This window comes from Cyrtonyx montezumae, unplaced genomic scaffold (assembly GCF_038088225.1).
Source record: "Cyrtonyx montezumae isolate F1298 unplaced genomic scaffold, pur_monq_1.0 scaffold_13, whole genome shotgun sequence".
Classification (NCBI taxonomy): Eukaryota; Metazoa; Chordata; class Aves; order Galliformes; family Odontophoridae; genus Cyrtonyx; species Cyrtonyx montezumae.
Window position 1 is genome coordinate 23,546,312 of NW_027071859.1, and position 13,245 is coordinate 23,559,556.

The 13,245-nt window shown below is 37.6% G+C and overlaps 1 protein-coding gene across 1 annotated transcript in view; it reads left to right on the forward strand.

Annotated features, from left to right (window-relative positions):
• The first annotated feature begins 377 nt into the window (after window positions 1-377).
• Window positions 378-13,245, forward strand: part of PRIM2 (DNA primase subunit 2) — an 85,828-nt gene continuing 72,960 nt past the window's right edge. Inside the window, exons 1-6 of the mRNA XM_065731147.1 lie at window positions 378-554; window positions 1,553-1,656; window positions 1,943-2,022; window positions 4,654-4,774; window positions 10,631-10,726; window positions 11,498-11,635. Of these exons, the coding sequence (XP_065587219.1) occupies window positions 401-554; window positions 1,553-1,656; window positions 1,943-2,022; window positions 4,654-4,774; window positions 10,631-10,726; window positions 11,498-11,635 (693 nt within the window). The 5' untranslated portion in view covers window positions 378-400. The remainder of the gene's footprint in view (window positions 555-1,552; window positions 1,657-1,942; window positions 2,023-4,653; window positions 4,775-10,630; window positions 10,727-11,497; window positions 11,636-13,245) is intronic.

Genomic DNA, 13,245 nt, shown 5'->3' on the forward strand with positions numbered 1-13,245 from the left:
TCAAGCCAAGTGCTACACCACGTCTCACAGCTCAGCGGTGGCTCACTGCAGCCTCGGGGACTGCAGGGTCCTCCTCCCTGGAGGCGCTGGAAGAACTACCACAGAACTACCATAGAGTTCTTTTCGCGGCTGGTGAGCACGCAAACAACACGGTGCCCTGTAACCGAAGCCGCCATGTTGTTTGTGGGCAAAAGCAGGGCGGGGCGGGAGCACCTGGGGGCGGGCAACGAAGGGCGGAAGTAGGCGCGCCGGAAGCAGGCGGGACGATCGCTGCGCGGGAAGCGGGAGCACCGCCGGCGCGCGGAAGCGGGTCGGAGTGTTGGCTTGGGACCGGCGGGATTTCTTGCCACCCTTCAGCATCCTCTAACCCGCTTTCCGCTTTCCTCGCCCCTGTCGGCAGATGGAGTTCAGCAGCAGAGCGCGGCAGCGGCACCTGAGGCTGGCGGGGGACAGGCGGGAGCCATACCCCCACAGCCTGCAGTTCTATCAGGACCCCCCCACCGAGAGCATCTCGCTGACCGAGTTCGAGAGCTTCGCCGTGGACCGCCTGAGGCGTGAGTAGCGTGTGGCAGCCCTCGGCCCGGGAGCACGCTTACGTGTGCTACTCGAGTGTGCTCTGGACGGGGCCTAGGTTCCCCTCTGCCCGTTGCTGGTATGAGTTAGCAGCTCACTCGTGCTGAAGTGAAGGCCTGTTAAAGGAGAGCGTGTGGCCGTAGCTCTTTGAAGGAGCTCTGAGTGATTTCACAGTTCAGCGTGTAGTGATCAGAATCCTGCGGCTTGGGGTTATAGCCTTGTTTTCAATGAGAGCGTTTCAGAGTGCCTCGATCGGATGTGCCTCCGTGCAGGCAGCAATGCTCCTGCAGCTCCAGAGAGCCATAGAGTGCAGGTGTCTGTCAGCAGGTGTCTGTCACTGCAGTGCTACCGGATGCTCCAGGGCTGACACACTGGTTGGGTGTCTTCCCGCTCTGCTCCCTGCCTGGATCTCAGGGCTGGGTGAGCCAGTGTGTTGGACTAAATGATCTCAGTGTTCTCTACCTTAATGATCCTATGATAGTCCTGTGGGCTGTGGATGAGTTGAGCCATACTTTGTCCTTCTAACTTCTTACCCTTTTGCTCCCCGTGCTGCTCACAGCAGTTTGTGCGGACTTTGTTTAGTCCTGTTTTCCACATCATGATAGTTACATTTCTTTTCAGTATATTAGCATAGAATCATAGAATGGTTTGGACTGGAAGGGACCTTTAAGATCATCTAGTTCCAACCCCGTGCTATAGGCAGGGACTCATTCCTCTAGGTCAGGTTGCTCACAGCCCCATCCAGCCTGGCCTTGAATGCCTCCTGGGAGGGGGCACCCGCTACTTCTCTGGGCAGCATGTTCCAGTGTCTCACCACCCTCACAGTAAAGAATTTCTTCCTAATGTCTAGACTAAATCTACCCTCTTCCAGTTTATAGCCATTTCCTCTCATCTTATTGTTACCTGCACATTGTGACTATATGGACTACAACTAACTCTCCTGTAACTATATGGATTCTTTTTTTTCTTTTATTCTCAGTGCTCAAGGTAGTTGAAAACCTTGGTGTGAGCTACGTAAAAAGTGGTGATACGTACAAAACTAAGCTGCAGACTGAGCTCCGGAAACTTAAGTTTCCCTACAGAGTAAGTATTAATAAAAACAGGGAACTATTTCTTCTCGCTCTATTTTCTGTACACTGCTCAGAAATTCAGCATAAATTACTGTTCCTGAAGCTAAAGTTCTGGCAGTTTGTCAGAATTTGTCTTTAAGAACACAGGTTTCTTTCTTTTGGGCAGTTCACTTCTTTAATAGTTTTGTGTTTGTTGTTGCAGATGCAAGTATTAATATGTGAAACAGCAGTGGTGAATGGAATTGTGGTTTTCTAATCTGGGTGGGATTATGTCTCTGAAATAACACAATTTTCTGTAGGCTTTGGCTGAGGATGATTATGATGCAAGAAGAAAGGACCATATTTCTCATTTCATACTACGCCTTGCTTACTGTCAGTCGTAAGTACTTTTTGGATTACTCTGTGGTCTTATTAGTAAGTTTAAGTGCTTGTGTGTGTATATGCACATTATTATAGATTGTATTTGGCTGTATGGCTACTAAACAGAAAGGCAGGCTCAAGTAGAGGCTTTCCTTTCTGGAAAGCTGATTTCAACAGTGATGATAAAAGATATCCAGATTATGCCTATATTTTTTAGTTTTATAAATGGGAACTGTTGATTTTATGCCTGGAGCACTTTTACTTTATTTTCAAGAAAGAAATCAAAAGAAAGCCTGTTTTGTCAGTCAGTAATTGACCCAATTACAGAAAATTTAGATGGACTGCTATGTATACTTCAGCTGTTCCTTACTGACCATATGACCTGAATAACCTATGTGAACAGGCTTTACAGTGCTATCTAAAGAGAGCCTTATTTCTTAACCTCAGATACAATATTTTTAGTTTCTTTCTCTACTGAGTATTAATTTCTTGTAAAGTCATTGATTTTTATTTATTTTGTCATGTGAAATCTAAAGCATGTAGTTTGTCCTGCGTAGTGCTTTTATTTTGTTTCAGTTATAGTCTCTGGATGAAGTTAGAGAGGCTATCAGTGCTTTATGTCTGTTAGCAGCTTTGTTATTCATCATATTGACTCCTTGCTATTGCATTCCTGCTTTATAATTAAAACTAGCAAGTATGAAGCGTGTTCTCTCTTAAGAAGTGGCTATATGTATTAATAGTATTACACTCTAAAGCCAGGTGTTCCCCAAATTATACTTTTCAGAGTCAAAGAGAATACCCAGTTCTGCAAGATTTTATTGTATTAGGTCAGAAAAAATGAACTTGGCATTAGTCAATACATTAGGTGATGAAAGCTACTAAGTAGTCTTTGAAAAGTAGGCTTAACATAGCTGCAAAGTTGCTTGATTTCAGTTCCTGTGGCTTGAGAGTGGTGTTGACAGGCCTGTTTTACTACACCTTCTAAGTTTCTAGCAGTCCAACAGTGCCACCCAGGGGTACAATTCTCCCTCAGCTTTTTTCTCTTCTCCATCAGACCTCTTATAATGTGCATTTTGTTTTGTACTGATTTGTATGTGGCCAAAAATACATGAAGTGATCAGCTGCACCTTGTTTTTTGAACTGGTAATGCAGTCGTAACCTTTGACAGTCCTGCCTTCTGAAATCCAAGGCTTTAAATCTTACTCCCCTGTAACATTCCTAAGATATGATTTGTGCAGTCTTGAGTGAGCATATTCATCTGTATCCTTCATTCGTACCTCTAACATCACTTATATCCATCAAGACCAGGAAAGAGAATTATCTTGCTTCATTCACTTCCATGGCAAGCACAGCTATAACTTTTTATGCTGGCCATGACCATGCGTTTGTTTCTGTTGCATGTCTCTTCACTTTATCAACTGAGCTAGCAAGGACCTCAGTAGGCATGAGGGCATGAACTTCGTGTTACTTGTTACTAACATGGAAGAAAAAATCTTTGCCTCTTCTTGAATAGTGAAGATCTTTTTTCAGTCAGCAGGAAAGTGTTAGGAAGCTTACTGTTTGTATCTCTGTCACATAATACAAACACAAGCTTATAAATGCAGGCCTTTTCTCTACTTCCTGCACTCTTCTGATTTTGGCTGCCTGACAAGATAGAATTCTGTCCCATGCTCTGACTTTTCAGTTACCAACCCCTTCAGTCAACATGTGAGCTGACATTTAGTTGAGGAAACTGATCTGCTGGCTTCAGGAGCATTTTCAAGCCTTCCTAAAGTACTTGTATCTGTAATGGAGCATCAGTTACATCTGTTTTTTTCAAACACTTCTTGTGGGATGAATAGGATTCTGTGTGTATGTGTAGGAGTTATATTTTCATATAAAATTAAATCAGTAGATTCTCAAACAGAAAATTGAGCATTTCCAGCAAAAAGCTGGGAGGTGTTCCTCACTTCTGTACTTCAGCTACCTGCAGCTACTCCCTGGCATCTCACATTCTTGATAGCATCGTTAATTTCTTTATCGCTTAAGAAAACAAATTCAATGTAAAGGGCAAGAGTAAAATTGTCTGATCACAGAATTTTGTTGCTGGCCAGGATGACCCCAGAGGAAGTTCATTCATGCAGGCTTCAGCTTCTATTTAAAGTTGTATAGGTTACTGGTTATCTTTGGCAACAAATCTATCCTTGCAATGGGCTGTACTTTACAGAACACTTTACCAAAGCCTTTCTATCTCAAACTGTAAATTGAATAAGAGCTACTTGCATTTCCAAACTTTATCTTGAGTAGAAATCTTGTCCTTGTGTTCTTGTTTATTGTTTTCCTTGGTGTCCTGCAACTGTTGAAGTCTGTTCCACTTTTGTCAAGTGTTAGTTATTCTACCTGTGTATTTCAGTGAGGTTCATTGGCATACTTTTTTTCCTTAGGCTGATTCTAGGCTGCTTTTGCTAAGCATAGAGCACAGTTTTTATAGTATCCTTTCTTAATTAAGCTCTCCTTGGGTTCTTTGCTTTCTCTTCCAAGCTTCTTAGTTTGTGGGTTCCATGACAAAGCTGTGTTACACTTCAAGTTGTGTTCACAAGGTTTGGCATGTTCTTTACAGTGGGAGGATGCATAATCAGAGAATGTGGGTTTTTTTATTACCTTTCTGCAGTGAGGAACTCAGACGTTGGTTTCTTCAACAAGAAATGGATCTCTTTCGATATCGCTTCCACGAACTGACTGACAGCTTAAGGCAGAAATTCCTGGATCATGTTAATTTATCATTTGAAGCTGTAAGTGTGTTACTTTCTGGATTTGCATTGTGCAGGGTGTGTCTGATGCTTTTTCTAATCTGTTAAAAATGTGCACTTGTGGCTTGGAAAAATCAACAGCAACAAAGCACGTGGAACTCCTGGACTTGGAGAACTGTCTTGTTGCAGAAGTGAGGGTTAAATGGTGTAATTCTGTGTTGCAAAAAGAGAAGCCCAGTCTACTTAATCAACCAGTACTTAATTGAAAAACTGTAATTACAAAAGCAAGTCAACAAACATTATTTACAAAAGGTTATAGGTGGTATCATAGAACCAAGATTCAAGGAGTACTTCACTTAACTCTTAAAAACATTAAACTGAAATAATGAACTTATGAAATTCTTCAGGAATGTAACTTACTCCATAATTGTCAATATGGGAGAAAATTACAGCCTTCTACTGTGCAGGTGTATTTGTAATGCATGGTTGTACATTTAAGCATGTTAAAATCAGTTTGATTCTGTGTGTTTGTATGCATTTGGAACTTACTGGAGGTATAGATGCATAACTGAAGCTGTCATTCAGCTTAAAAAAGGAAAGGAAAAGTTACTATTAGATGCAGTTGTTGAAGAATACATGTATAATTTTAAAACAATTAGTCTTAATACCCTGTTACATAAGCTTTATCCCTACATACACATTATACCCACACATAAATTGTTTGCATTCTACCTTGTTAATCTTGAGAAGGTTGACAATTTCTGGGTTTTCTGTTCATTTCCTTTCTGTATGAATGCCTAGTGGTATGCAAATGTTTTAAATACAGACAGTATTTTATCCTTTTTATTTAATGAGCAATTTGAATTTGCCCCCTTGAGTACATACTATGGAGGATATAATTTGTTTCCAAAATTCTGTAAAGGTTCTTATTCCACAGTTGCTGCGTTCTTAGAATCAGCTTCAAAGCTTTTTTTCCCTTTTGACTTAAACTCATTGTAGTTCTTTATCAACCTTGAAAATACCAAAACTTGTGTAGACCATAACATGAGGGCTTTGAGATGATTTAGGGCTGTTGCTAGACAGTTCCTGCTGCAATTAATGGACCGAGTCCATTTAACTTAAGTATTTTTGTGAGGAGCCACTGAGGCCTGGGCTTTCTCTAAAAACTGCAAGCTTGATTTGAGCGCATCCTTGAGATGTTCTTCTTGAACTACTTACAGACTGTGTTATAATCAGTTGTTGGAAATAGCTTTGGCCAGTCTGTTTTCTGGTGAGTAAGTGTACAAGATGCCTGGACTGAAGTTGCTCACACAACTGCAACGCTTTCAGTTCTCAACAATATAATAATTCCACATACAGTGCTCTGAAACGTTATCCCACATCTTTGTGCCACCACATGCAAGAAGTAGTATGGGATACTTATGGTATTGAGTAAAATGTCAAGAAAGGAAGAAGGTAAATGCAAAGCAGAAGTGGGTGAGCAGGAGTGATGGACCTCATTCTCACTTTTTTGATGGTGGTGAGCTGTTATATTTGAACCACGGTATAAAATGGTCTCATATGGTTCCCTTCTTGCAACTTTGTATATTTTAATCACTTTTATTTTAAGCTCTTTTGTAGATAATTATTTTGATTGAGACCCTACTGGAGCCTTCAAAAATTGGCACTTTTCTAGTTAGTTATTTGACTAAGAGACAAGTCTACTTTGTGGTATCTGGTGGTAACTTTTTTCATTTGTTCATTACCTTCATTTACCATCTAATGCAATACCAACAGCTTTAAACTGCACAGCTTTATTGCTGTTGGTATTGCATTAGAAAATTAATGATTTCAGATTTGTGTTGTTCAGACACTTAAACTTTGATAGCGATGTCTCCTTAGATTTCTGATACTTTAAAATCAAAACTGATTCAATTCTGAAGATGATCCTATCTTAAAAGTAATTTATATGCCTTTCACTAACAGTTTCACCTTCAAAATTGTTCTATTGGGAAGAAATTGAAGAAATACAACATTTTCAGAGTGCTTTGAGTCTATTCTATGCCTTGTGTACATTTTAAAAAATAAAAAAAGAAAAGAGGTTTTAAGGGATTGAGCTGTTAACACAATCACAGAATATTAGGAGTTGGTAGGGACTTCTAGAGGTCATCGAGTCCAGCCCTCCTGTAAAGCAGGCTTCCTTCTGCAGGTTGCACATGTTGCAAAAGTTATCACTAGATAAAGACAGAAACTTTCCCTTGGCATGCAATTTTTAGCTCTCAAAGCAAGTCTTTGTGCAAAGTCAGTCACATAGGGAGTACAGAATGTCCTTATGCAGCACTCAGGAGAAGTAAACTATATTCAAGGATTCAGAACCCATCAAAGAGGATTTGCAAACACAGGTGTTCATTCATGTCAGTTTGGGAGATTTCGGCATTAAAATCGTATTAGAAATTAATGACAACTATGTCAGTCAGACAGCAAAAGCCATTTCCCTTTAAATATCTTTAAATACATTAATACACTGATATTTTCAATATTATAGTCATTGAAGGAAATATGTTAGTCTTAAAGTAAGTTTTTCAGCATAGGAGAAGTATATAAACAACTTTAGAGGTAAATGACACTTAAAAAAATCATCTTGCAGTTCATTCCTTCTTTCTTGCTACAAGCTGTGGGCATCTGATGTTTTCCTTTGTTTCATTTAGGAGTGGCTGATTTTATTTCTGTCAGGTGATACTGTATGACCAATTTGTCATCAGTTGCTGTTATGGACAGGTCCTGGTTTGGGCTGTAACTTTTATCAGTGAGCTTTGTCTCTGCTTTTTGGCATGTCCTGCTGTCTTAGAACTGCTTAGTTCTTTGCCTGTGAAAGTGTCTCATGGGAGTGACTGTAAAGGCTTATGGTACAATGTGAGAACTTTCTTCTGTCGTACTGTCACAAAGGCCATGAGACAGACTCTGTACAGTTTGTTCTTTGACGTATACAAGTGGGCTGTGTTGTTCATTTTTTTTGCTTTCACATGCTCTAATTTGTTGATATTTTTTTTTCCAGGACTTAAGTTTGATATCCTGGAAAATGGAATAAAATGTCAATGAAATATGAATTTGGGATAAAGCTTTACATTTCAGTGATTGTTTTGATTGTTCTCTCCTGTGGCACTTTTTTCATTGTGTCTTTGGATTGTTACTTCCTGAAGCAGACATTGTTCCTTGTTGCTTCCACAAGAAATGAACACTGAGTTATCATGTCTTTATCAGCTGTATAAACATGATGTATAATTGAGTTTGGCTTCCCTGTAACACTTCTTTCTTTATTATTTCTTCTGCAAGTTGCAGAAAGATAAACTTCAAAGTGCAGTGTATTTCTTCAAGTACATTTTTCTCTGGTGCTGTTACCTTTCCACAGAGCATAAAAGATCCTATTTAAATTATCTTAGAATTTCTTTACCTTTGAGAAGGTGCTTGAAATTTAAGAAAATATTATGACTTCCAAGTGAGATGTCATCTTTTTGGGTAACTGCCAGTTGTTGGAAAATTAACTATCTTAAAACATGCTTTATACCAGCAATAAAAAACATTAATATAATGTTTTGTATCATACTAATGAAGCATGAGCAGCAGATGGAAGTAGTCAGCTGGGGGAGCTAATGCTCTGTAATGCATCTATTAGCATTTGGGAGAAAAGAGTAAGAACTGCAAAATAAAAGGAATGGGCAGAATGCATTACTGGAGTTAATTTTTTTCCCAGTAGCATTTCTTTGATGTTGCAGTTAAAATACCTTTTATTTTAGCAGCCTTAAGTGCTAGAAATTTAAGTTTTATTTCCATTTCTATGATCAGAGGACTTTTTTTTTTAGTAAGCATTTATCTCAGTGATGGGGTAGTTGTAAAATTATTTGTTGTGCAGCTTTTGAAAAAGTGCTTTATGACTGCCTTTCTGGAAGGTATGGGGAATCCTGAAGTCAGATTTGGATTAATGAGAATGGGACTAGTTTGTGTCCTGAAAAAGAGCCACACATGAAAAAAGATCCCCAATATTGTGTCTGTTCATGGAAAGGTCATGGCTGTAATTACTCACTTTGGTGCCAAGTGTATAAGCCATAAGGCCAAACAGAAGAACTTTACAACTTTGTATGTTAGAAGCTTCTAATAACATTTCATTTCCTAAACAGGATGACAAGACTTTTAAAAAGCAGTAACTGTCTAGAGCTAAATTTATTGTATGGAAACTTGCATCAGGGTAAAAGAAAAAAAAAAAACACAAAAAACAACAGAACAACTATGTTCAAGGAGGCTTTAGGCCTTGCTCTTGGCTGACCTTAAAATGTTTGGGTTGACTTCAAAGCAAAACAAGTTTTTTTTTTGGAGTAAACTGTATTAAATTTTTTCATTAAAATGTTTAGATTTAAAGCTGATTGAAGTAGTTTTCTTAGAGATTTTTAATAAAGCTTGATTCATAGGAAAATATGGGCACATCTCATAAATCTAAGAAGTGGAATTATTGAATGGAAGGAGGGGAGATTGTACAATTATTTTATCTACTTCAAGGGTGGATGGGATGAGCTCTTTACTTACCTTTCCTCAATAGATCCTTGAAGTATAACTATGGCTTAGTTTTCTCCATCACAAAAAATAAGCTTTTTGCTGCAGTAATTCTAGTTGTGTTTGTATTTATTTGCACATATGGTGTTGTACTGTAAAGTTGAGGAATTAAATAAGGAATGAATGTGACTGAATAACAGGTAGCTACTGGGGATGTCCCTTTTCACCTTCATAAACATAATGAACAACAGTTTATGTAAATTATGAAAAATTCTAATTAAAAGTTTTAATTTAGTAATCATCTGTTCGATTAGCAACAGATGCTGATTATCTGCAGAAATCTAAATGGAACATTATAAGGTAACTTCACAAGTCAGTTTTAACCAATAAAGCTAATTAAAGGTAAACTGAAATGTGAACAGTATGTTTAAGTTACTTATGCTCCCTCTAGTGGGAGAGAGGACTGTTTCTTACTAAATTCTATTTAGTAAGAAACTAAATTTCTTACTAAATTACTAATTTCTTACTAAATTAGCTTTGTGCTATTCATCATTTCAGTTAATTTAGACTGTAAAGGTCCTACCTCAGCTTGACTTCTTCTGTAATGGATGCTATACACTCTGCTTTGATTATATGATCTTTTCCTGCTTTGACAAAATTATGTACTCGGAAGTAAAAATTGCAAAAACGCTGCTATAAAAATGAGCTAATGAATAAAAACATTCTTTCAATTAATCCATCTGAAAAAAATGAGACCATCTGAGTGTTCAGGTGTCAAGTTTATTAGAAGTTTTCTGGGCTGCCCCACTACTAGTGTTTATCTAACCAAGCTCTACGTACTAAATAATTGATCCTTCCATCTGAATTTATACATCTCTATGTTTCTATGATAATTCAGTGATCAAAATCTGAATAAACTGAAGTAAGCAAGAGAATTAGAAGTATCGCAGCTTTTTCCAAATCCTTGCTTCCTTTCTTCCTCCTTATCTTCCATTTTTTTCATGTCTTGATTTTTCTAATTTTTGATAATTCTTAAAGGCTCGTTTGCTAACAAAACAACAACAAAAATTAGCTAATTAATGAGTTTTCCTGTGTTGTTTCCATCAACTTGTTCAGTTATTTTTCTCTAACTCAGTAGCTGTCCAAAATAATTTACTTGAAGTCTCCATTTTCCTGATTATTGGACTCTCATCTGCAGACATAAAATGCTGTGGTGTATTTCCTGTGTCTCCTAAGTTACATTCTTCCATCTTGCTGGCAGCATTATGAAAGGATGAATCAAATGGCTAATTATTACATATTGTTTGTTGAATATGTAATCATTCTTTTTCTCATAAACATTTTGGAGGTTTTTAAACAAGCTCTTTATTTTAGATTAGTGAAGACCTGAAAAATGAGTTGGCAAATGAGCTGTATACATCAACTCCTGGCCTCAGTATGACTAAAATAAAAGAACAAATGTTCTATAAGGTAAGTTGGAATTATTAAAGTGCTACAAATTTGGGTTCTGTCTCTTTAAAAAGTATTTCAAGGTTTTATTATTATAATACTGGGATTACTGAGTATTTGTCTTTTTTATATAAGTAGGAGGATAGGAGGATGGATTGGGAGAATGAAGGGAGCTTCATCTGCCATTAATAAGTTTTGTCATCTCTTGTCTTGCCATGAAGAAGGTCTTCAAGTTTTAGCATCTCCCAGATCACTTGGCTTTACTGGCTGACAGACTGTCAGGATGGAGGTGTTCTCGAATATCTAAAACTAGATTTAGTTTGGTTGTGTTAGTGTGAAGTACTTTTTTTGGTAGCAAGCAGGAAGAGAAGACAGACATATCTAGTGTAGCCTACTGATGGATGGATTCCAGTCATCTTTGTTTCCAAGAACTTTTGTATGTAGCTTGCAGGAATAAAACGTTGAGATATTTGAAACTGAGGGTTTACAAGAGTTTAATTTCAAGTGTCGAATCAGTTAGTGAAGAGAAGCTATGTGGTCAGGCTAGTTAAAGAAATTTTAAGGTATCTCATTTTGTCTAGTTTAATTACTTCTACTTAGAATTAGAGATTGGAAGTAAGTAGGCATTTGCTTTCCAAATCTTTGTGTTTTGCCTGGAGCTTTATTAAAAGGCACAGGATAATTTAAAGCCTTACTGGTCCATTGGAATCTTAGGGTTGTAATAATTGTTACTGCACTGTTTTGCTGTTCCATGGTTTGACTTTTCTATTTATTTATTTATTCCTTTCCCAGGTTGGACTGTCAGATGCTGTCGATCTATTTAGAGCAAGAAGAGTGTTCATTAAAGATGGCTTTGCGTTTGTGCCGCTTAAGGACATTGATGCTCTTGTTTTGAATAACTATAGAAAAAGCTTATCTAAAGCACTGGCGGTAGGTGGTAAAGCTTCATTCTTATTACATCTGTGGTGTTATTCAGTGACACTCTTGAAGAGAAGCTACTTTGATTTTTACATTGATAAGCCGAGAGTTTCTTAATTTTAATTGGCACTTATGTTTCATACAGTGTTCACTGTAAATAATTTCCTAGTAGGGCATTTAAAACCACTTGCCTAAAGAGTATCATGACTGTTTTTATATCTGTTTTCAATGAAGTTTCACAAATTTTTTAAAAGAAGTCATGCACTGTGCAGGACTGCACCCCTTTTCTGTTAATGAGAACTAAAATAAGGAGAAGCAATACTTAATTCAGAGGGTGTCAGGGAAAAAGAAGTCTTCACTGCATGAATGCTTGAAGTATTATAGGATGCCTATGGTTAGTACTGTTTGTGAATTAGTAATAACCCAGTGATTGTTGTAAGAATTGCTAGGTTTATGACATTGGAATCTTCATAGGGTTTGCAAGTCAGCCCATAAATGCACAATCTTTGTTTTATTAGAATTTGATGGTTAAAGGCCATAATATTGTGATAATGCAAGTTGGTTTTAAATGATATTTCTGAAGATGGTTTTGTCTTCTTTGGTTAGCATCATAAAATTAGGGTAAATACTTTTATCTCCTGTGAAGCAGTTTGCCTCTGGCGAACAGTTTTGGCTTTTATGGTCTGTTACAAGCTTCTAAATGACAAAATACTCTGAATATAGTCAAAAGATGGTCTTTCAGGCATGTAGTTTTGAGGAATCTTTCTGTGTTTATAGTTGTCTTTAGTGGTTCAGTTCTTCAGTGAGTTGTTTTCTAACAGTTGAGTGATGTTACTGGTTGTATGTGCTGTGATGTATGTTTTCCTTCTGGAAGGTTCTTGGGTGCATGTACGCATTTTTAGAAGGACTTACTCATATACAGCAATTATTAAATAATGAAGGGCAGCCCTCACCTTTAGGTGCTCTTAAGCTGTTATACTCTGAGGCATGCTCGTGCTGAAGGTATTGTTTTTAGGTCACCAAAACATTGAGTTTGGTAGTGTTGCCTTGCCTTATCATATTGCCTACTATATTGATGGCTCTGACCACTGCCTTCATGCATGCTATGGAATGGTTCTAGCCAGGTTTCTAAAGGAAGAATATAATGTGATTGAATTGAAGGATAGAATGGTGTTGGTACCAAGAGAATGGTAAATAATTCATAATACATACTTCTAAATAGGCTTCATATTGATACTTGGAGCAGATTAATTTTGGTCACAGTTATGCTTCAGTTACTTACTAGTCAGTCCCTTGAAGCAGTCATGTGTGTTTCATCCTTTTTAAAAAGAAGTTTAATGTTTCAGTTATGTGTTTGTTCTTTGAGGCTCAATAGTAGGGGAAGTTAATGCCCTTGAAGCCTCATGATAGTTGCACATGCAACTGAATTTCATTATTTGAGATAAATCATTACTGTAAGGACCTTCTTTCTGTTTTCTCTGACCTATTCATTGGTCATCTAATAATGATTAAACAGTAGAAAGCATAAACATTTTCTGTTGTACATTTTAAATTACCTCTACTTTTTTTTAATAACTTAAAGCAAACTTTTATTACTTCAAATTGCATAAATTGTTTGGACT